The sequence below is a fragment of the Taudactylus pleione genome, unplaced genomic scaffold (assembly GCF_031769625.1).
Source record: "Taudactylus pleione unplaced genomic scaffold, aTauple2 ptg000451l, whole genome shotgun sequence".
In the NCBI taxonomy this organism is placed as follows: domain Eukaryota; kingdom Metazoa; phylum Chordata; class Amphibia; order Anura; family Myobatrachidae; genus Taudactylus; species Taudactylus pleione.
The window spans coordinates 7,303,549-7,325,180 of NW_028284853.1; the positions used below are offsets into that span (position 1 = coordinate 7,303,549).

Consider the following 21,632-nt stretch of genomic DNA (forward strand, 5'->3'; position numbering starts at 1 on the left):
TTAATACAACATGAATTCGGGTCTGGTCTGACTGATTTACACCATGGTGTCTAGGATTGCGTGTTATTGATTTAACCTAAATTGGACCTGGATATAGTTATTTGTCCTGCAAATTGGTGTGTTGTGTTTGGTATTCCTGAGAATAATTGTTGGTAGGATTTGTTATTTGTGTCTGGTGTACTGATCAAAGGTCTATCCGGCATTAATACGGTTAGATAGGTTAAGACACAGGGTTCTATATACTAAGACTTCAATGAAGAAAAGTTGAACGGAGATAAAGAACCAGCCAATCAGCTCCTAACTGTCACTTTAGAGGCTGTGTTTGAAAAATTACATTTTAGAAGCTGGTTGGCTGGTACTTTATCTGCGTTCAACTTATCTCCATACAAGGCTTAGTAAGTAAATTCCACAGTTTCTTCTGAATGTTCTATGGTCGGTAACCGTGACATGGTACGGAGGGGACCAGCTGATGTGACATGGGAGGTGTTGTCATGTAGCTGTACCCAGAGCCGTGTATCTCTCTCGCTGGCTGTGTTGCTAGGCTGCGGCGCTGTGTGGGATAAAGACACTGATTTTTAATGCACGTATCCGTGACAGGACTAGGTCAATGACAAATAGCTTGGCTCATCATTAATACATCCCTAAAATCTATATTGCTGTGGCTGCCTTGTTATTTTGCCTGTCTGCAATGTAACGTCTCCCATTCTGCCATTGTCCTATGTAATGATTAACTCGTATTAACTTAAGGGAGTCAGGGGTGTGTGTAAAGCTTTATTAAATCCATTATTTGAGACTTATGGAGTGTACACACTAGACGATATATGCTCCCTGAGCGATATCGTCTAGTGTGTCCCTGGCAGGGTGTGCTCAATGTCTTTCATGACATTGAGCACACCCGCTGAACGATATCATTAACGATATCGTTCAGCGACAGGCTCTCTCCCCCATTCCCCAACAATATCGTCAGGTTGGCCTGCATGTTTGCCAAATGAACGATAAAGACGAACGACCTGCGGCAACGCACATAGGCCCTCATTCAGAGCCGTACGCTCTGAGCAGAGCGCACGCTCTGAATGAGGGCCGGGCTCCATTTTCATGGAGCGTCCTCCTGGACGCTCGTATAGCTGTGGGTCACCACCCACAGGCTATACGAGCGTGCATTGTGATCGAATTTGCGAGCCGGAGCCTGCGGTTGAGGTTTTCAACCGCAAGCTCCGGAGTGATTTTGGCTCTATCAGAGCCAAAATCACTCCCACTGACATCACTAGTGATGTCAGTGGGCCGGCTTCTGACGGGAGGCGTTCCCGCGGGAACGCCCCCGTCAGGGAGGCACGCCCCCGGCACGCCCACCAAAGGGGGCGTACTGTCAATCAACATTGACAGCACGCCCCCTTTGATCGGACACAACGAGCGAAGGACTTTCCTTCGCTCGTCGCGTCTGGCGCATGCGCACGACGGAGCTCCCTCCATCGTGCGCATGCTCAGTCCATAACATCGACCCACTTGCGAGCGGACAGCCGCTCGCGAGTGGGTCTGAATCAGGCCCATAGTCGGTCGTTTATCGTTCATCGTTTAGGTAAAAAAATTGCCGATAAAGTGAACGATATCGTTATCGTTCAGTCGTCCACTTTAATCGTCCAGTGTGTACGCACCTTAATGTATAACAAAGGCTGTGTAGTAGTGACCTGAATAATATACCTGACATACCTATGTCTCAGTCCCTCCCTGTTAGGTGGGAGGTGCTTCTCTAACTAATCAGAAAGTGTGTGAGCCATTCTTCTGGAATATCCTGGAGACTCCTAAAATTTGGGGAGTTCCCTTGGACTCTCGTGAAAGTAAGCCACCCTCCTGGATCTTGCAAACCACCCTTTGTAGCATTACAAAACAGAGTGGTGGGACCATTATAATGCAAATTGCATAGTCATGTCCCCCCCTGCACTTCCCTTTCGACCTCCCCTCATATTCAAACAGTAGGCGAGTGTGGTATAAGTGACTATAATCAGCTTTTGGGCTTGTTTGAGTTCACATCAGGAGACTGCTCGTATTATAGTGTAGTCGGCCAGGTCACTAGGACCCTTGCACCGGTCACCTACATCATTGAGGGTCTGACCAATTTCTGGGAGAGTGCTAATTTTGAGTTCACTTAAAACCAGTGATATTGATGACGTATGAGGCACCATCCACAAATCTCATGAAGACTCAAGTGTACAGTGACTATTTATACAAATAGGCCTAACTGGGGAATAGTGTAGAATTTCCGGTAAGGTGCCAACTCTCTGCCCTGGCACTGTGAACCTTAGGTGCCAACAGTGCCATGCTAGGATATGCTAAGTGATGTCAGCGCAGGATTTATCACAGGCTGTGTGGGAGGGTGTGAGTCTGTGCTGGCTCATTACACGGAGTGTTAGCAGTTAAATCATAATTACATCTGTGCCCTGCTGCCGCACAGCACCCTGTATTGTTATCGCCTGCTCTGCAGCAGGTGTAGAGTTAATGATGTGTGCAGTGGGTGGAAGGAATCGGGGTGGGAGGGGGGGGGGGAGAGAGAGAGAGTGTCAGGAGTCTTGCTGTGCAGGTGGATCAGGGTCGGCATTTAATGGACGTTGTTTAGTCTGCACGGTTTACAGCTGAAGGGATTAAGAGTTAAATGGACTTTTTATAGGCTGATAACAGAATGTTTTAAAATGCATTTACTTGGTTGGTTCTGTATTCAATACTGCAGGCTTTGCTTGCTTCAGTGGGTTACAGTTACAGATTTCCTTTATACTCAAACCAGGTTTAATCCATTTTGGTTCTATATTTAGTAGGCTGGAAGTTTTAGCACGACATCAGCTGAAGGGGCACAGGTTGCCTTTGCCTGCTATAGGGAATTTCTCATGTTGCAGTGCCCATGGTGTTAAAGCCGCAATCTCACACAGCCTTTTTCTGTTTATTTTTTAAATAGTTAAGCATGGATGTCTCTCTTTCATAGCTGTCATACTATGAATCATTATCTTCTTTTCAAAATCTATCTGGTGGGGAGATCAGTATGGTTGCCAATCACAGTCTCAGTGTGTCACATAATGGCATGGGGGAGAGGGTCTTACAGTAGACTGCACCAGGGCCATAATGAAGCGCGGGCAACTAGGCCAGGGCGCAAGGTTGACAGGGTGGCGCCATTGCTGCCCTAGTGGCACCTGAATTCGACATGGGTGTCTGAGATGGCAGCCTGGAAAGTGCTCAGTTTAATGGTAATGCACCTTCCGTGATGTCATGTGCTTGAGGCGGCCGGGATGCAAAAGTGCCCTGATATGGCCCCGTACAATGCAGATAGAGCTGAGAGGGGCATTCCAAAGCTTCTCTGCTCACTACATCATGTGACTGTGGTTGCCCTGGCAGTCTCATGATACTGTGTACTATATTAATAAATCATTAATACCACCCTGAAGAAACAAACCAAGAAATTGTATTAACTTAAGGGGAATAAATATATAAGAAGCTGGGCGGTGTGTATCAGGAAAGACAATTCTTTACAAGTCTGGCAGGATGAAGGGTGAGCTCCATGTATGGACAGCACAGACTGTGTAATGGTTAGCATTATTACCTGACAGCACTGAGGTTGTGGGTTCTGTTCCCAATATGGCCCTAACTGTGTGGAGTTTGTATATTCTCCCTGTGTTTGCGTGGGTTTCCTCCGGGTGCTCTGGTTTCCCCCTATACTCCAAAAATATACTGGTAGGTTAATTGGCTCCAAACAAAAGTTAACCCTAGTGTGTATGTGTGTGTGAGCATGTGGTAGGGAATATAGATCAGTGTTCTCCCCAGGCTGTTTTTTTTTTTGCGGCTGGACCACCCGCCAAGAAACAGCCTCCCACCCGGCACTTTGGAAGCCTGCAAGTGGGGACAGTATCTGGGAGCTGTATGAAAAGGACCAGATCCTACAGACTTTGCAGAGTTTTCATAATCAGACGACTGGGCCTCTAATAAGAAGAGGAGAATTAACGTCTAAAATGTTATTTCAAGTTTAAGGGGTCTATTTACTAAGCAGTGTTAGGAGACATAGTGAAAAGTGATAAGGTGCCAAACAATCGGCTCCCAATAGTCATATTTCAAACACAGCCTGTGAGATGGCAGTTAGGAGCTGATTGGCTGGCACATTATCACTTTTCACTCTGTCTCCTAACACTGCTTAGTAAATAGACCCTCTAAATAATTATAAGGTCAGGGTTTAAAACATTTTATTATTGCAAAGGCACCCACCCGGTTACTTCTTGATGCCACCTGGCTGGAAACATTTTCTGGGGAGAATACTGTGGATTGTAAGCTCCACTGGGTCAGGAACTGATGTGAATGGACAAATATTCTCTGTAAAGTGCTGCGGAATATGTGTGTGCTATATAAATAGCTGTTAATAAATAATAATGTACTGCAGGCTTAGGTAAAAGAAAACCATTCCCTGATATCTGTAATATCTGTTAATATTGCCACATTACTAATGTTTTGGCCCAACATGCACTTGTTGAGATTGATTTACTAAAGCTTTTCACCAGTACGATTTGGTGTTCTCATGATTAATTGTGCGTTTCATTCCCTGACAGGTAAAATACCTGACTGGTTATCTGGATCCAGCTGGCCTGGGGGTTATAAATTTCCGTGACTTCTATCGGGGTATCTCTGAAATCCAGAATGAAGGTGAGTTGTGATGTGGTGTATTCAGACACAATAGAATGATCTACTGGTGAGACACGAACTTCTGCATTATTAGTTTCCTATCGCCTACTTTTCAACAGAAGCTGTGTGTTTGCCGAATTCCGGTAAACTTGAGCACTGAAATATCAGCTTCCTATTGGTTGAATCCAGCACCCGTTATCCTAGTCATGAACTTTGTTTTATTCTGTAATACACAGACGTTTCAATTGCCTTTTATAGACCTTTCCATTGTACATAGGATAAATGTAAAAGTCCCAGGGGCTGATTTGTCGATGGGTGAAAATCCCTAATGCTAATGGGTGTTTTTGAATGCGATGGGGCCTTTTGTCGTTTTGCCCTATACGTCAAAGTGTTACTGCTGTTAGTATTATCATTATTATTATCGATGGTGATAACCCCCATTGGTAGTGAATTTTGCCGGCAAAGACTTTCCCATGCCTTTGAATGCCTGTTAGACAAGTTCCGCTCCAATACCAGTCCTGTTATAGTTATCTCATGTTGATGAAAATCTTTTTAAAAATGCTTTATTTGTTGAAAAAAATATATATATTTAAGTTGTTTTACTAAACGTAATTGTTTTTAAACTCTTTGATTTTGTTATACACATTGAGGGGGTCATTCAGACCCGGTCGTTAGCGCCGATGCGCTCGGACTGGGTCGATGGCCCCCCACTCAGCATGCGTACGACGGCGCCATCGTGCGAATGCGTGAGACCCGCTACGACCGACAGCGCCGGTCGTAGCGGGTCTTGATCCAAAGGGGGCAAGCTGTCGATGTTGATTGACAGCTCGCCCCGTTTGGAAGGCGGGCCGGAGGGGTGGCAGCCCAAACGGAGGCGTTCCCATGGGAACGCCTACCGTTTGGGGGCGGCCCCACTGACATCACTAGTGATGTCAGTGGAGAGCTTCCGGCTCAGACAGAGCCAGAAGCTCTCCAGGGCTTATGACAAGCGAGACCCTACCCTAGGGTCTCGTCGTAAGCCCCGATGGTCGCGATGGTCTCTGACCATCGCGACCATCACCGGAGCGGTCGTTAGAGCTGTGGGTGTTAACCCACAGCCTAACGACCGCAACAGAGGCGGGCGGTCAGGATGCAAGTGGCCGCCCAGTTTCTGAGCGACCGCTTGCATCCTCCGACCGCCTCTGAATGAGGCCCTGAGTGTCATGGCCATTTCCTTTAGTTACACGTTACCATGCCTTGGTAGTCACACATAGGCCAAATTCAGAACAATGAGCTAATTAGACTTTGCAGGACTGCTTGTTGCTATACAGTTCATTAGCATAATGGGCTTGTATAGTTATTTCCATACTAATATCATTCTGTGAACAGAAATTTGCCTGTTCCGGGCACTGAAAGCACGTCCCTGTAAATACAAGGTTAGCCAGTAATCCATTAGTTCTCTAAATTTGCATCTGAAAAGTTACACAGAAAAGGAAGTGGTTTATATTAGCATAATCATTGCTTCCATAACTTATCTGTAAAATTCTTATGTCTGGGGGATTTTTTTTTATGATCGTTATATGACTATTTTGGACAACAAAAGTCCAACCAATCTGATCCTTTAAAGTTTTGCATACCTGGTAGTTAGGCAGGAATCACTTACATCTCAGTGTATTGGTGCGTGTAGACGGTCAGATATTACAGGACAATAACGATATCGATTTATATTGTTATCGTTCTGATCGTCCTATTTTTGGGCCCTTCCAGCCCCCAAGCGATGGTCGATGCGCGGGCACGGATGGTCTATATCAACCATTGCCCGTGCAAGCAGGCCAATCTGGTCGATATCGACCAGGTTAGCCTGCTTACTATAGGGACCTGCGATTGTCGATTGCGGGTCGTTATATTTGTTTGGGGGTTGGTGCATATCGAACATCCAGCACATGCAGGACGATCAGACAACGATATCTGATCGCTCCGTGTGCACGGAGCGGGATCGGTATGACTTACCGCCGCATGCAAATCCCGACGCCGGAAGACCGGCATCAGTGAAGATCCCGACTGCGCTAAAGGTAAGTATTAACTTACCCTAACATCCCCCCCCCTCCCAAGTGCCTAACCCCCCCTCTAAGTACCTAAACCTAAAACCCTCCTTCCGCCGTGCTCCCGGTGTAGGTAAAATGACAGGCGTCGGGATTTCGGTGCCTGTCGATAGACCCTTGCCGGGATTAGACAGTCGGGATGCCGACGGTCGGCATTTAGACCTGCATGGTCTGAACAGATGCAATGATCTCATAGTTTATTATAACATTTATTAGTATCAATTGCTGGATACATGCATGAGGATCCATGAGTTATCTACTTTATGTAGCAACTGTGACTGCAGATCTATCTGGTACAGGAGAACACATACCACCAATAGATTGCATTATATACTGAGGTATACGGACAGCACACAGCCTTGTTTTTATGGGTCTATTCATGTAGAACAGAGGTTCTCAAACTCTGTCCTCAGGGCCCCACACAGTTCACGTTTTCCAGGTCACCCAGTAGTTGCACAGGTGTATTCACTACTCACTGACACATTTTAAAAGTTCCACTGGTGGAGATAATTGTTTCACTTGTGATTCTGTTAGGAGACCTGGAAAACATGAACTGTTTGGGATCCTGAGGGCCGAGTTTGAGAACCTGTGATGTAGAACATGAAGTGGCTACTAAAAGATATCGCATCACATCGATGCGATATATAGTGGAGTTTAGTAGCCATTCATGTACACTTACCTGTCCGACGTCTTTGGGTGCTGTCAAGCCCCTCCGCGATCCCTGTAGCGCAGTGAGAAGACAGACCAGCTCCTAACTGCGCATTCCCCGGCGTCTGAGAGCAGCAGGTCACGTCAGAGCTGCTGCTATGGGTGCTGGGAAAAGGGGGCGGATGGCGAATCTGTACCGCAGGAGGGGACGGAAAGCTGAGCTTTCCGTTCCTTCATGAATCGCACTCACCATACAGTAGTACGGTACAGGCATGGAGCGGGGATACCGCTGGGGAAGTAATACACTGCTCCACGGTAACCTGCTCCATGAATGGCAAGAAGCAGAGAAGAGCCCTGATTTCAGCTGGCTCTTCTCTGCTTCATGAATAGACACTTATATTTCTTTATTTGACACAATTTTATTTTTTCTTATCACTCTCTTTATTTATTTTTTTACTATTCATCGTTTTTATATTTCCCTATACATGACCTCCTTTTTTTTTTGAGGGTATATAGATTTGATTTTAAATATATGTAATATTAAGCAATAATTAGCACTAACATTACTATATGGGGATATAAATACCCGTTTTTTTTAATGTATATCGACCAAAGAAATGTTTTTAAAAGCATTATAAACCTTATTGGGGACATGAGTGCACCCTATTAAAACGAATTCCTTTTTCTCGTCTCTGGATTGAGCCATTTTATGGGCTTTACAGACTTTCACAAGAATGCAGCCTATCGGTTTACTAGGAGCTAGTGACATCACCACATGGCTCATTACTTTCCTGTGAACTGATAGGCTGAATTTTGGTTCAGCCTACGAAATGGCTGCCTTGGCTATCTGTTGATGACTAGTATCTTCATTGTCCCTGGATTTATTGAAGGTGCCTGGTGAGCCGTCAATATACAGATGTCAGCTGCTGATATGTATTTAGCATTCTATATCTGTCACTAGGACAGGCCAGCAGTATACCGTGATAGTGGCTGTCTGTGTTGGTGACGACATTTTGCTCTAAGATAAAACAATAAACAAACCATTTATTTATTGTTTCAGAATCGCGCTGACCAAAACCTAATCTGATTTTATTTTGAATGTGCGCAACCAGAAACTGAACGAAAATATCCAATGTATCACGTGTAAAACAGATGCCAAAATTCTGACTTTCTAGTCATGTGATAACTGTATTGTAATGATTTAGTGACAGGGACACAGGCTGGGCAATGTCAGGGACCTCTTTCCATGATGGTAACCAGAGTGGGGGCATAGACCACCCCATGCTCTTGCAAAACCCTCCACTCCATCGGGGTCCTTGAATGCACGCTCTCCTGGTTTACCTCCTAGATGTCCAGCCTCTCCTCTGTCTACACCCACCTCACCTCCCCTTCCTGTCAGGGTCCCTGAAGGATCTGCCCGTGGCCCCCTTGTCTCCTAACTCTACACCTCATCCCTAGGGGAGCTTATCAGTTCCTTTGGCTGTTTTACCTCCCTATCCGTTCTCTCCCCTCCAGGCTGGCTGCTATCTCCTCCTTAATGTCCCAACACTTACTGAAACTTAATATTTTCAAAGCCGAGGTCCGCAACTTTACCTCAGTCATAGTCCACTTCTACTCTCTCATTCCCCTCCTCTGTTCCCCGAGAGCGATGTCTGGGTGTCATCCTCCTACACAATATTACCAGGATCAGGCCCTGCCTCACCATACAAGCTGCTAACATGCCTTAATCATCTCCTAGATTACTGTAATCTACTCTCTGGCCTTCCATCCTTCTGCCCGTCTCCCTCTCTTCAATCTGTCCTTAACTCTGCGTCTACCCATCTTCCCCTCTCTTGTCACTCTACCTCTGCTGGTCACTTCACTGGCTCTCTCTCACCTACAGAGCTCTCAACCACTCTGCTTCTCTCTGCATCTCCAGCCTCATTTGCACTCACACTCCCTTCCGTCCACTTCGCTCTGCCGTTGAGTGTCGCCTCACTGATCACCGCTTCCCATTCTCACCTTTAGAATTTCTCCCAGGCCACTCCCAGCCTCTGGAATACCCACCCAAACACTCAGACCTTCACCCAGCCTCCAAACATACCCTATACCACTTCACTGGGATGTGATGCGATCGCTGCCAGACGGACTTCTGTGTGCAAGGGTGCCCTCTTTCTCTGTCTGCCGTTGTTTTAAGAGAAAATTAGTTCTGCACCTTTTGTAGAACGTCTTTCCTCCTGCTCGTCCAGCCTCCCAGCGGTGATGTAGCATTTTTTGACTGCCAACCTCATATGCCGATTTTGCGCTCCAGGTTACTGCCCAAACGGCATTCTCCAGCGCAAGAATTGGTAATAAGTGTGAGGGGTACCCCTCTAAACATTATTACTCTGATATCTGATCATCCGTTCTCTCTGAGACACACTCTGCATGACAAGGGGGATATATTGTCCTGGTAGAAGGGAATATATTACTACTAAAGGTGGGGTAGTAGTTCAATGGAGACATGGATACTGGGAGATGGGGGGTAATATTACAATATCTATGGACACATTGGGGGTAATGCTACAGATGTAACATATGAAAACTGGGTGGGGGGGGCGCGGTAATGCCAATGGGGAGGGTCGGAGCTAATTCTATATTACAGGTCCCCAGGGTGGTGCAATAAAGTTGATAAAACAATTTTTTTTCTATCTAGTTTAGCCTCCTCCTCTGAACTGCCTGCCCTCCCCGATTCTCCCACTGCCTTGGGCGAATAGATGGAGTCTTGCTCCCTATCCCCACCTGTTACTAGGTGGCAGTACCTTTAAAAATATCTTATGGATATATCCTGACTTGTTTTAATAATTTGTGCCAAAGATGTCTGCCATGAATTTTGCAACTAAGCAGTGCCATCCTCCCTGCCACACAGTTTGTGCCCAAAACACGTCCTTTTCTTAATTTTACGGTGACAAAAGTACAATGCACTAATACCTTGGACACTGGTGTTGGCAAATGTATGCGACTCTGACGCTAACCTGGGTAAGAAAAGGCAAAAGATTAAAGACCGATGAGTGACCCCCACCATGCATTGCACCACGCAGCATTGTGCCTTATCTGCCACTTTGTAACATTTCCATGGCGACAGAAATACTAATCCTAACTTCCCAGGATACTAAAGTGACTTTTCTTGGGGCTACCGTGCGAGTAAGACACTATGGCCCTGATTCAGAGCCGGACGCTCTGACCAGAGCGCTCGCTCTGAATCAGGGCCCACCTCCATAAATATGGAGCGTCCTCCTGGACGCTCGTATAGCTGTGGGTCTTGACCATCGCGACCATCGCCACTGCGAGCAGAAGCCTGCGGTTGATTTTCTCAACCGCAAGGCCAGGAGTGATTTTGGCTCTATCAGAGCCAAAATCACTCCCACTGACATCACTAGTGATGTCAGTGGGGCCGGCTTCTGACGGTAGGCATTCCCTTGGGAACGCCTCCTTTTGGGAGGCACGCCCTCCAAAGGGGGCGTGCTGTCAATCAACATCGACAGCACGTCCCCTTTGATCAGACACTACGAGCTAAGGAAAGTCCTTCGCTCGTCGCGTCTCGCGCATGCGCAGTGCACACCATCGACCCACTTGCGAGCGGACAGCCGCTCGCGAGTTGGTCTGAATCAGGCCCTATATTCACAAAGAAGTACGAAAGTCCAGGGATTGCTACAGCACCATACAGAGCAAATAAGAATAATATGTGATATACCTAGAGTATTATAGCACAGGATTTGGGTGTGGTGATCATCGCACCTTTACATGAGGCCTAGCAATCTATCCCATAGTGCACTTCTCTTACCTGGCAACGTTTACCACACTCTCTTGACGTAAAGTTTCCTTATACCCAGGATTAGACGGTCTGGAGACTGTATATCAGGAAATATTATTGCTGGCTCCAGTTTTGGAAATTTTAGGTAGATCTCAATGTTCTGTCCCTCAGCCTCCAAATCCTACTTTCTCCTGCGCTCTGCCCATCCCTCGCACAGACTGTAATAACGGGTTTGGATTTTGCAATGCACAGCACAGTCTTACACAATATTGTCACCGAATCAGGCATTGGTAGGTTTAATGGGCCTGTCAGAAAGAGAAATAATGCGGACAGGAAAATCTCTATCCTTTCTCCATTCCCACCTATCCAGTGTTATTTATAGACAGGACTCTAAGCCATAAATCTCTGTATGTGGAGTTGTAGGTGCGTGTGTTTAGGTAGGACGAGAAATACTTAATTATTGGTCTTTGTTGCTTATTTTTCCCCCCAACGAATTTAATTACTAGTTTTATGTTACATTTAATTCAATTTAACTCCTTTTGTAGTAAATTTCAAACCTTGCTTTATCTGATTGCTAGCGACCCACCACGGCTTCATACAGGAGCAATTTAATCTTGCTAAAGCCTCCTGCATCTCATAACAACCTAAGCCTTGTCGCCACAGCCCCATGCATCTCACTCCTGCCCCCCGCATCTCTCCAGCGTCCCTACACGCCCCACTGCTGCTGCCCGGCCCCTGGAATGTGCTGGAAAGGCCAGGAGGATCATGGATGATCATTATCAGCAGCATGTCCCCAGGGCTGAGGCACCTGCACATATTTCCGCAGCCTCCTTGCACACCCCTCCCCAGCTGCTGAACGTTGAGATTAACAATGTCCTCTTTGCTCAATGTACCCTGTGTTTCCTGGGCTTCCTGTTGAGCTTCCTCGCCGTGGTGCCCCTGTCTGAGAATAGCATTGACTTCTATGGGAGATGCCTCCTGTTCATTGAGGGTGTCTGGCTGAGCGGGAACATCATGCTGGAGGGGGAGCACTTCACAGTGGAGGAATGATTGCCGGAGTCAGTCTGCAGGGTCAGCGTAGGGATGGACATCGGAATACGATGGTTATTAACCATCAATGTTTTTGTTCCGATGCTAGTGTTTTTACCATTTGATGGTGCCGGTCCAATGTTTGCCACTATCGAATGGAAACCATTCAATGGTGTTCCGATGGATGTTTTGTTTTTTAATTCCTGATAGCTATGCCTCCCCTGGTTCCTTCCTGGCTACTGTGTGAGCTTCCAACAAACCCATAAAGAGGCACTGATGCAGTCTCTCACTCTCTGTCTGACTTAGATGTGACCCTGCTCAGTCCCTGACTCCCTCCCTTTTCTGGGCTGCTGCTAAGCAACAGAGCACATTGCTATCTCTGATTGATTGGCTCTCAGGCTTCTATTTACTAATGGGAGAAAAGGGGGAAAACCGCTAAAGGCAGAGAAAATCCCTGTACATATTGCTTCTCAGTATGTACTAAAGGGATTTTCTCTGCCTGTAGCCTGCCAGCGCTAAGTGCAGGCTACAATATCGTACTGCACCTGGGGCACATAGCTCTGACATAGACACCTATGGCAGCGCTAAGTGTCCCAGGTATTACTTAGGGGAGAGGGCACTTACCATCTGGTGTCTTCTTCAGCGCTGATACCGCCTCCTGTAGCTGCTGGAGAAGCAGGACTTGAGCTGTGTCAGGTTGGCCGTTTGTTAATAAAGTTTGTTGAAAAAAATCCAAAACACTCTACTTCCTGCAGCACGTGACTCCGTCTGGAGACCTGGTGAGTCCCGTGCTTCTTTACTGTGCTGCTTACACCGCCGAGGGGGTGACTTAACGTTCACCCTCCTCGGCGGGTCTATTATTAGTACAACCTGCGGTAGCCAGCTCCTTCACAGCAGTAGCAGGCGAAGCATGAGTGGCATTAACTCCACGGTATGTGGAGCCTTAGTAAATAGACCCCTCAGTGTCTTAATCAGAGTACAGACGTCGGCCCTGCAGCTGCTGCCATTCACTCACACACCACAACAGTATTTTTTTTCTGTGACTTGCTTCTTTTGCTGTTTCAGCACCCTGGTCAGCTCCTATACAGCAGCTTGGTGTAAGATTTTTTTTCCGCGACTTGGTTCACTGTCACAGATGTATGGTTCATACACCTAAACCTTCCTCGACCAATGCTATATATGTGTATGTTCTATCTATACACTGCTCTTACAGCGTGTAGATCAGTGATTCCCAAACTTTTTTGAACCACGGCACCCTAGAATATCAGCATGGTTTTCACGGCACCCCTAGGCCAAAAGTTTGTTATTGAGAAATGCAGAATTTTTTTTTTTTAGTAAAGTGAAGTAAATTGTGCTTACCTGTCATCCTTGGGATCAGTTATGTGCTGGTGGACAGGTTTACACCACTGTTTGTCCACATATTTACATTTATATTGACAATATATAATTTGATTTGGTGCTGGACCACCAACCTGACCCCTGCAAGTGTCCCGAGGCAACCCAAGGTGCCACGGCGCACAATTTGGGAACCACTGGTGTAGATGATGAGTACACTTTATCTGAGTTGGGACTAGTTACATCACTAAGGCACCATCACTAGGTAATTGATTTGTTCAGTCTATAAAATTGGCTACCACCACTAAGATATTAAGTATACTGTAAACAAAATAAATAAAAAAAATAATACTCCTTCTGGTGTTATACATGTGGCATGACTATAACCTCAAGTAATTCTCGTCATCCTAGAGCACAGGTTCTCAAACTCTGTCCTCAGGACCCCCAAGCAGTCCATGTTTTCCAGGTCTCCTCACAGAATTCCGAGTGAAATGATTCGCTCCACCTGTGGATCTTTTAAAATGTGTCGGTGAGTAATGAATACACCTGTGCACCAGCTAGGTGACCTGCAAAACGTGAACTGTGTGGGGTCCTGAGGACCGAGTTTGAGAACCACTGTTCTAGAGGGATAATTTATGCAAATCAAAAGCAGTGTCATTTTATTTTTTATTGTCATTTTTGTATTTGTTTATTGGAAAAATTAGATATAAATGTATAAGAATATGCTATTTACTATTGTCAAGTTAGCTTGTAGAGCTCAGCATTTTGTTTCTGTAACCTAATCCGCTGACCTAGTGGCAATTGGTTTGTATAACATATCAAGAGCATGGCTCAGTCCAGACGACTACTGAATATACAGGGGGGGATGCATCAAACTTTCTAAATAGTGAAGTGCACATGTGGTGAAGTTGACTCTTTAATAGTCTTGCTAGATTTCCCCACGATTCTCTACCATTGCCTGCATAGATAATTAACACAAAATTATATCTTGCATACTTAAACTAAAACAATGTTTAATTATGTAATAATAATAATTTAAGTGCCCTTAAATAGAACAGGGTGAAAAACTTACAGGACTCCTGTCGGATTTCAACTGCTGTGTCCTGCTGTAAAACTAAGCAAGCCCTGTGTGCCAGTGCATGCTGGGAGTTGTAGGTCAGTTATAGCAGTAAAGACAATTTCTACATGGAGGAAAGTGAAGGCTTACTTGATGCAATGTGTGTTCCTTGTGCGATAATGTTAGACTACAACACCCACAATTAGCGATCATCTGTATTTATGGCGTTTATTGTGGAAATTGTAGGGTAACAAGCGCTGCAGTTCTGTCAGTGAATGATCGGAATTGGAGTCCTCCTCCTCTAACCTGTCCCTGTCATTACAGTCATTTCTACTTGATCTTTAAACATTTGCAGGGAAGTATCATCATGACTCCCCACAAATACTGCAGCATGAACACTGCATTGCACAATCTGCTGTAGAAGACAGAATAAGTGATTTTTGAAAGACAAAACACTGAGATAAAATATTAATGTTTTAGTAACATAAGGGGATTGGGCTCCTGTAACCCAGTCACAAAGTGGAGAAGCAGCCATTTTGTTGTGCACTACAGGTAAACATGTCTCTTCATGGTAATAAAGCCATCACCTTTTACCCCTTCCTGATGCAGCCTGCACACTTTCTAGGTAGAAGCGACGTCACTTGAGCACAGGTGAGGCAGCCATTTTGTAGGCTGAACCAACATTCGTGCATCAGTGCGCTGCTGGACATTAGCGCAACCCACAAAATGGCTATGTAGGCAATACTAAGTTTAACATAAGCATATGAGGTACCAACCCCTTGAAGTATTAAAATGTGAGCTATGAGATGTAGGGAATTTGCAATGTGGTGATTCTTGTTTGCACACTTTTGTAAAATTGGAAATGAGATCCAGTGAACAGAAATTTATCTTGATCAATAAGACTATGGGGTCTATTTACTAAGCTGTGTTAGGAGATAAGGTACCAGCCAATCAGCTCCTAACTGCCATGTCACAGGCTGTGTTTGAAAAATGACAGTTAGGAGCTGATTGGCTGGTACCTTTATCACCGTTCACTTTATCTCCTAACACTGCTTAGTAAATAGACCCCCTATATCCAGCAAGCCTGCTGACCCCATTGTGCCTCTGATTTACCCCTGTAGATCTGGACATGCAGCTGTATGATATGGGATACCCCTCTGAGGAGGAACCTGCCTGCTCTGTGGATTTTGATGACCTGGCGGCATTTGAGGTGGGTCTATGGTAATTGCATACATGGTCTTGCTGTAGAATGAGCTGAGTGGACAGCAATGGAAGAAGGTGTTTCCTCAGCTTCTCTGTGTCCTTCGTACCTGTCATTATTCAGTGAACGCGATGCCCGGCTGCTGTCGGACCGTGCAGATTCTGTGTCACATCTAATCCGGCATAACCTGTGCGCTGTGTATTACTTTCAGGTTTTATTGAGAGAGCCATTATTGTAACTTACATAAAGTTTATACTCTCCTGACATTCTGGTACAGAAAACATTGTGGTTCTAATCTATCTTGTGAATGTGGTATGCTGGCTGTCCGTCATTGCAGTTCTTTTTTTCTGCTCAAACCCTTCCTCATTCCTAAATTACGTCTCTTCCACTTAGTCTCCCCTCCCACCACTTACACACACTTTATTTATTAATCTATTTCTTTTCAGGGCTTTTTTTTTTTTTTGTTTAGACCCCACTCTCCTCTACTCATCTCATTGTAAGGGGAGATATATCAAGCCTTGGAGAGAGAGAAAGTGGAGAAGTTGCCCAAAGTAACCAATCAACATCTAACTGTCATTTCAAAGTTTGTGCTAGATAAATGACAGAAGCTGATTGGTTGCTTTCATCACTGGCCTCTCTCATAATCACTGGCCTCTCTCTTCTCATAATCACTGGCCTCTCTGCCCACTTCTCAATATCACTGGCATTTTCAAACCACTGCTCTCATCACTGTTTATTTTCCTGTCACTGGCCTTTTTCCTGACTGATCTCATCACTGGCCTCTCTACACGCTGCTTTTATGGCTGTCCCCTCTACCCGCTGCTTTTATGGCTGGCCCCTCTACCCGCTGCTTTTATGGCTGGCCCCTCTACCTGCTGCTTTTATGGCTGTCCCCTCTACCCGCTGCTTTTATGGCTGGCCCCTCGGGAGGCAATCGGGAAGCCGACTGCCTAAATACCGGCAGCCGGCTTCCCGACTGTCATTTCCCGGCAAGGGTGAAATGCCGGGCGTCTAGATGTAGACGCCCGCATTTCCCCGACGCCAGGAGACCGGCGCCCGGCATCCCGATCGTAGGGATGCCGGGCGCCGCGAGCGGATAGCCGCGGGGGGGAGGGTTAGGTTTAGGGCTCCTGGGGGGGACTTAGGGTTAGGCACCCCCCCGGGAGGGTTAGGCTAGGGGGAGGGAGGTTTAGGGTTAGGCACCCCCGGGGGGGACTTAGGGTTAGGGCGGTATTTCATACCAATTCCGGCCCCTCTACCCGCTACTGTCATGGCTGGTCTGGCCCCTCTACCCGCTGCTTTTATGGCTGGTCCCTCTACCCACTGCTTTTATGGCTGGCTCCTCTACCTGCTACTGTCATGGCTGGTCTGGCCCTTCTACCCGCTGCTGTCATGGCTGGCTCCTTTACCCGCTGCTGTCATGGCTGGTCTGGCCCTTCTACCCGCTGCTGTCATGGCTGGCTCCTTTACCCGCTGCTGTCATGGCTGGTTTGTCCCCTCTACCCGCTGCTGTCATGATTGGCTCCTCTAGTTGCTACTGTTGTTGGCTGGCCCCTCTACCCGCTGCTCTCATGACTGGCCCCTCTACCCGCTGCTCTCATGACTGGCCCCTCTACCCGCTGCTCTCATGACTGGCCCCTCTACCCGCTGCTCTCATGACTGGCCCGTCTACCCGCTGCTCTCATGACTGGCCCCTCTACCCGCTGCTCTCATGACTGGCCCCTCTACCCGCTGCTCTCATGACTGGCCCCTCTACCCGCTGCTCTCATGACTGGCCCCTCTACCCGCTGCTCTCATGACTGGCCCCTCTACCCGCTGCTCTCATGACTGGCCCCTCTACCCGCTACTCTCGTGACTGGCCCCTCTACCCGCTGCTCTTATGACTGGCCCCTCTACCCACTGCTCTTGCCATTGGTCTTTCTACCTCCTGCTTATGTTGCTACACTTGAGTCTCCCATGTTGAGATACTTACCCATCTAGTATACTGTTCATTTCCACCATTATAAATGTGATTTGACTGCACTGGTTGTTCTAATCCATGCCCTTCACATACTCTCTATTCCCTTCATTAGTCTTGATCTCAGGTGTCTGCTGTGACAGGACCTTGTACAGAATTGCTGCTGTATGTGACTGGAGAGAACAGATGAGTGTCACTACCTCACGGGGAAGATGTACTAAGACTTGGAGTGAGCTATAAAGTGGGGAGAGTACCAACCAACCAATCAGCTGTATTTTACTGGCTGTGTTTGTCTCTATTTATCCCTCTCCAAGGCTTAGTACATCTACCCCACATAGAGGCATCACCAGTCACTGGCACTCTCCCTTCTGTGCCATTACATATATGGCATAAATGAATATAGAACCCAGCATACTAGTCAGGTGGTGCAGTTGATTTGAATCCAGCCATGGCCCTATCATGTTGGCGTGGGTTTCCTCTGTGTGCTCAGGCTTCCTCCCACAAGCCAAAGACATACTGGAAGGTTAATGGGCTTCAGACAAAAAGTTAACACAGGTGTGTGTGTCTAAATATTGTACTGCGTAATGTGTGCGCTATATAAACAACTGTTACAAAGCAATATGCAGGTGTACTATGGTGCTGCTGTATCAGCCATGTAAAGCTACATTGTTTTATAGAATGGGAAGTAGTGGAGGTACATTTTGCTACAAGTATTATTAGATTATGGTTGTGCTGTCACCTTCCTGTTGTACAGCACTTACACAGCTCACTTATACACACATTGCCTTTGCTGCCCTCTGCTGTTCTAAAGTGGAACTAATAAGTTATCAATCTCTTATGTAACCGTGAAAGTCACCAGGGGAGATCAGACAGGTTCACAGCCACTATGCCGGATAGTTTAGAAACCTGTATTCTGTCAATTAGTAGAATATCTGTAAACAACAGGTGAACTCCTTTTAAGCTGTTTATGATCAAATGCAGAACAAGCAGGAATTGAAGCAGAATTATTCCTGAGGAAAGAAAAAAAAAAAAATAATATATATATATATATATATATATATATATATATATATATATATATCTTTCTTCCCTATTATTAGCTGCTGAAAACTACCATATGGGGGCTTCTTACAGAACAGATAGCAACTTCTCTCTTTAAATTAAAAAAGAGAAGGAAGCATTATACAATATAAGTACAAAGGGTCACTATATATATATATATATATATATATATATATATATAATATAAAATCTACAATATATCTACTATATAAAAATGAAAATTTGGCATTCTGTCTTTCTATACAAATCCACAGTTTACAAGCCAAGATCGTGACATTTTACATACGAGCGTACTAAAACACGGCAGAGGCAGCTAAACAAATTTACAGGTCAGCTACGGAATTAGAAAAGGATTTAGCCCACAGTTTACAATCCAAGATCTCTCATGGTTCTACACCTAAAACACCAAAGAAGAATAAAAGCATTGTCCTGTTTGGTTTATTGTTAGATGCAAATTTGGACACCATTCTTCTTGGGCCATCTGCAAGGTCAATAATAATAGAAATCTTAAAAAATTTTTTTTGTTTCATTTCATAATTTGATTTTATAACATGCATTTTGCTGCATACTAAGGAATTATGGAATTTTATTCTGTAGCATATCATCTAAAGGTGCGTACACACTGGGCGATTAAAGTGGACGACTGAACGATAACGAAATAGTTATCGTTCAGTCGTTCACTTTATCGTCCATCTTTTTCCTAAGTGATGAACGATGCTCGTTCCCGCAGGTTGTTCGTCTTTATCGTTCATCGGGCAAACATGCATATTGTCAGGTAGCTGCATGTTGGGGAATGGAGGAGAGAGTCCGGCGCTGAACGATATCGTTAATGATATCGTTCAACGGGTGTGCTCAGTGTCATGAACGACATTGAGCACAGCCTGCCGGGGACACACTAGACGATATCGCTCAGGGAGCATATCGTGTACTGTGTATGCTCCTTAAGTCTCTGAACATCATTTACTATGGCTCTCGTATGGAGTTTACAGTACCTTTTTAAATGCTGTATGAATTTATTAGGAATGAGTAGGTTCGGTTCTCAGAACCGAACCCACCCAAATTTTAGGGATCCGGGGCGATCCGAGCCAAGCTCTGATCTCCCTGCCTGCCCCGGATCCCTCACTCGAGGCAAAACCTTGCGATGCCGCTGTCTGGTCGCGAGGTTTTGTATTGAGCAGGCTTAACGCTGATTGGCTAAGAGAGCCGTCTGTCACGGCTCTCAGCCAATCAGCGTTAAGCCCATTTAATATGCACACAGGAAGCAAAAGAAGATGGCACCCACCATCCCTCTCTGCCTGACACCGCCGGCATCCCCTGCTGCCGACACCGCCGGCACCTCCACTGGCAGTATCCCCTGCTGCCAACACCACTGCTGCCAACACTGCCGGCACCCCTGCAATGCTGCCCCACATACTCAGGACACCCTTAGCGACCCCGACACTGCCAGCCCTCCCACACTGAGGATACCACCAGCACCCCTGCTGCCGACACTGTCAGCACACATGCACTGAGGACAGCGCTGGCACCCCCACTCTGCCGACACCGCTGGCACCCTGCATTGAGAACACCCTAGCACTGCCAACACAGTCACAAACCTGCACTGGGGACACCGCTGGTACCCCCGCACTGCCGACATCGCCGGCACCCTGCATTGAGAACACCCCTGCACTGCTGACAGTCAGCAAACCTGCACTGAGGAACCACTATTGATATTAAGCCAGGCTTATTATGAGTCTGAATATGGTAAAAAAATTGCTATCTGCATCCATGAGGAGAGATCCATCTGATTTACAGTCAGGCCCATAAAGATGGCAACTATACTGGGATGCAAAAATGCAGCTCTGCAGCACAAATGTTTATTTATACTTGCTCATGCATCAGCTTACACAACTAGATGGTGTCAACAGTGGCGACCAAAGTTTTTTGTCTACCTCATTGGTTGCTGGACCGCACTATGGAACGCACAGAGGTTACTTCCGGTTCATTCCTTTGTCAGTCCCTGAAGGATAAAACCGATTGGATGAATCTTATACACCGTGGAGACCCTGAATGCTGGAAACAGCTGCACAAGGAACTGGAAGTAGTTGCTGTGCATTTCATAGTGCGATCCAGCAACCAGGAAGTACACAGTCATCCTGGCATCAGAGCAACAGAAGCTCTTGGCCGTGTTTACACTGTACATCCGACAAATTTTTAATGCTTCTATCTCCGAAGTTTGCTTTACACCTTTACAGGTCGTACTTCCTTCAAAGACCTTAGGACTGTGGATGGGGAAGTTTGTCACATTTTCCGTGAGGCCTGCATAAGGAGATGTCTGTTGGAGGATGATGTGTAAACAAACATTCTTAAAATCCCGGGCAACGCCGGGTACTCCAGCTAGTGTGTGTGTGTATGTATGTAGGTATGTATGTATGTATATATATATATATATATAATCCAATATTGGTCCACACTCACGTCTAGGGCTTCCAATTGCTGGGGTAGCTACCCATATGGGATCACCAGTATCCCTGCATACAAAAAATGAACGGAGTGGGGTGCACTCACCAGTCTTCTAAAATATATCTTTATTTCATCTCATTAAAAAAGTTTTACAGCATCTCAGCAGAGTTCCGACGTTTCGGTCCTATCCATGGACCTTTGTCAAAGAGACAACGGTCCATGGATAGGACTGAAACGTCGGAACTCTGCTGAGATGCTGTAAAACTTTTTTAATGAGATGAAATAAAGATATATTTTAGAAGACTGGTGAGTGCACCCCCCTCCATTCATTTTATGTATATATACAGTCAGGTCCATAAATATTGGGACATTGACAGAATTTTCATATTTTGGCCTCT

General features: G+C 46.0%; 1 protein-coding gene across 3 annotated transcripts in view; it reads left to right on the forward strand.

The window, feature by feature from the left end:
- Positions 1-21,632, forward strand: part of RAB11FIP3 (RAB11 family interacting protein 3) — an 83,472-nt gene that overhangs the window by 19,477 nt on the left and 42,363 nt on the right. For all 3 annotated transcript variants that reach the window (XM_088448195.1, XM_088448197.1, XM_088448196.1), the window contains exons 2-3: positions 4,578-4,671; positions 15,694-15,782. In XM_088448195.1, the coding sequence (XP_088304321.1) occupies positions 4,578-4,671; positions 15,694-15,782 (183 nt within the window). The remainder of the gene's footprint in view (positions 1-4,577; positions 4,672-15,693; positions 15,783-21,632) is intronic.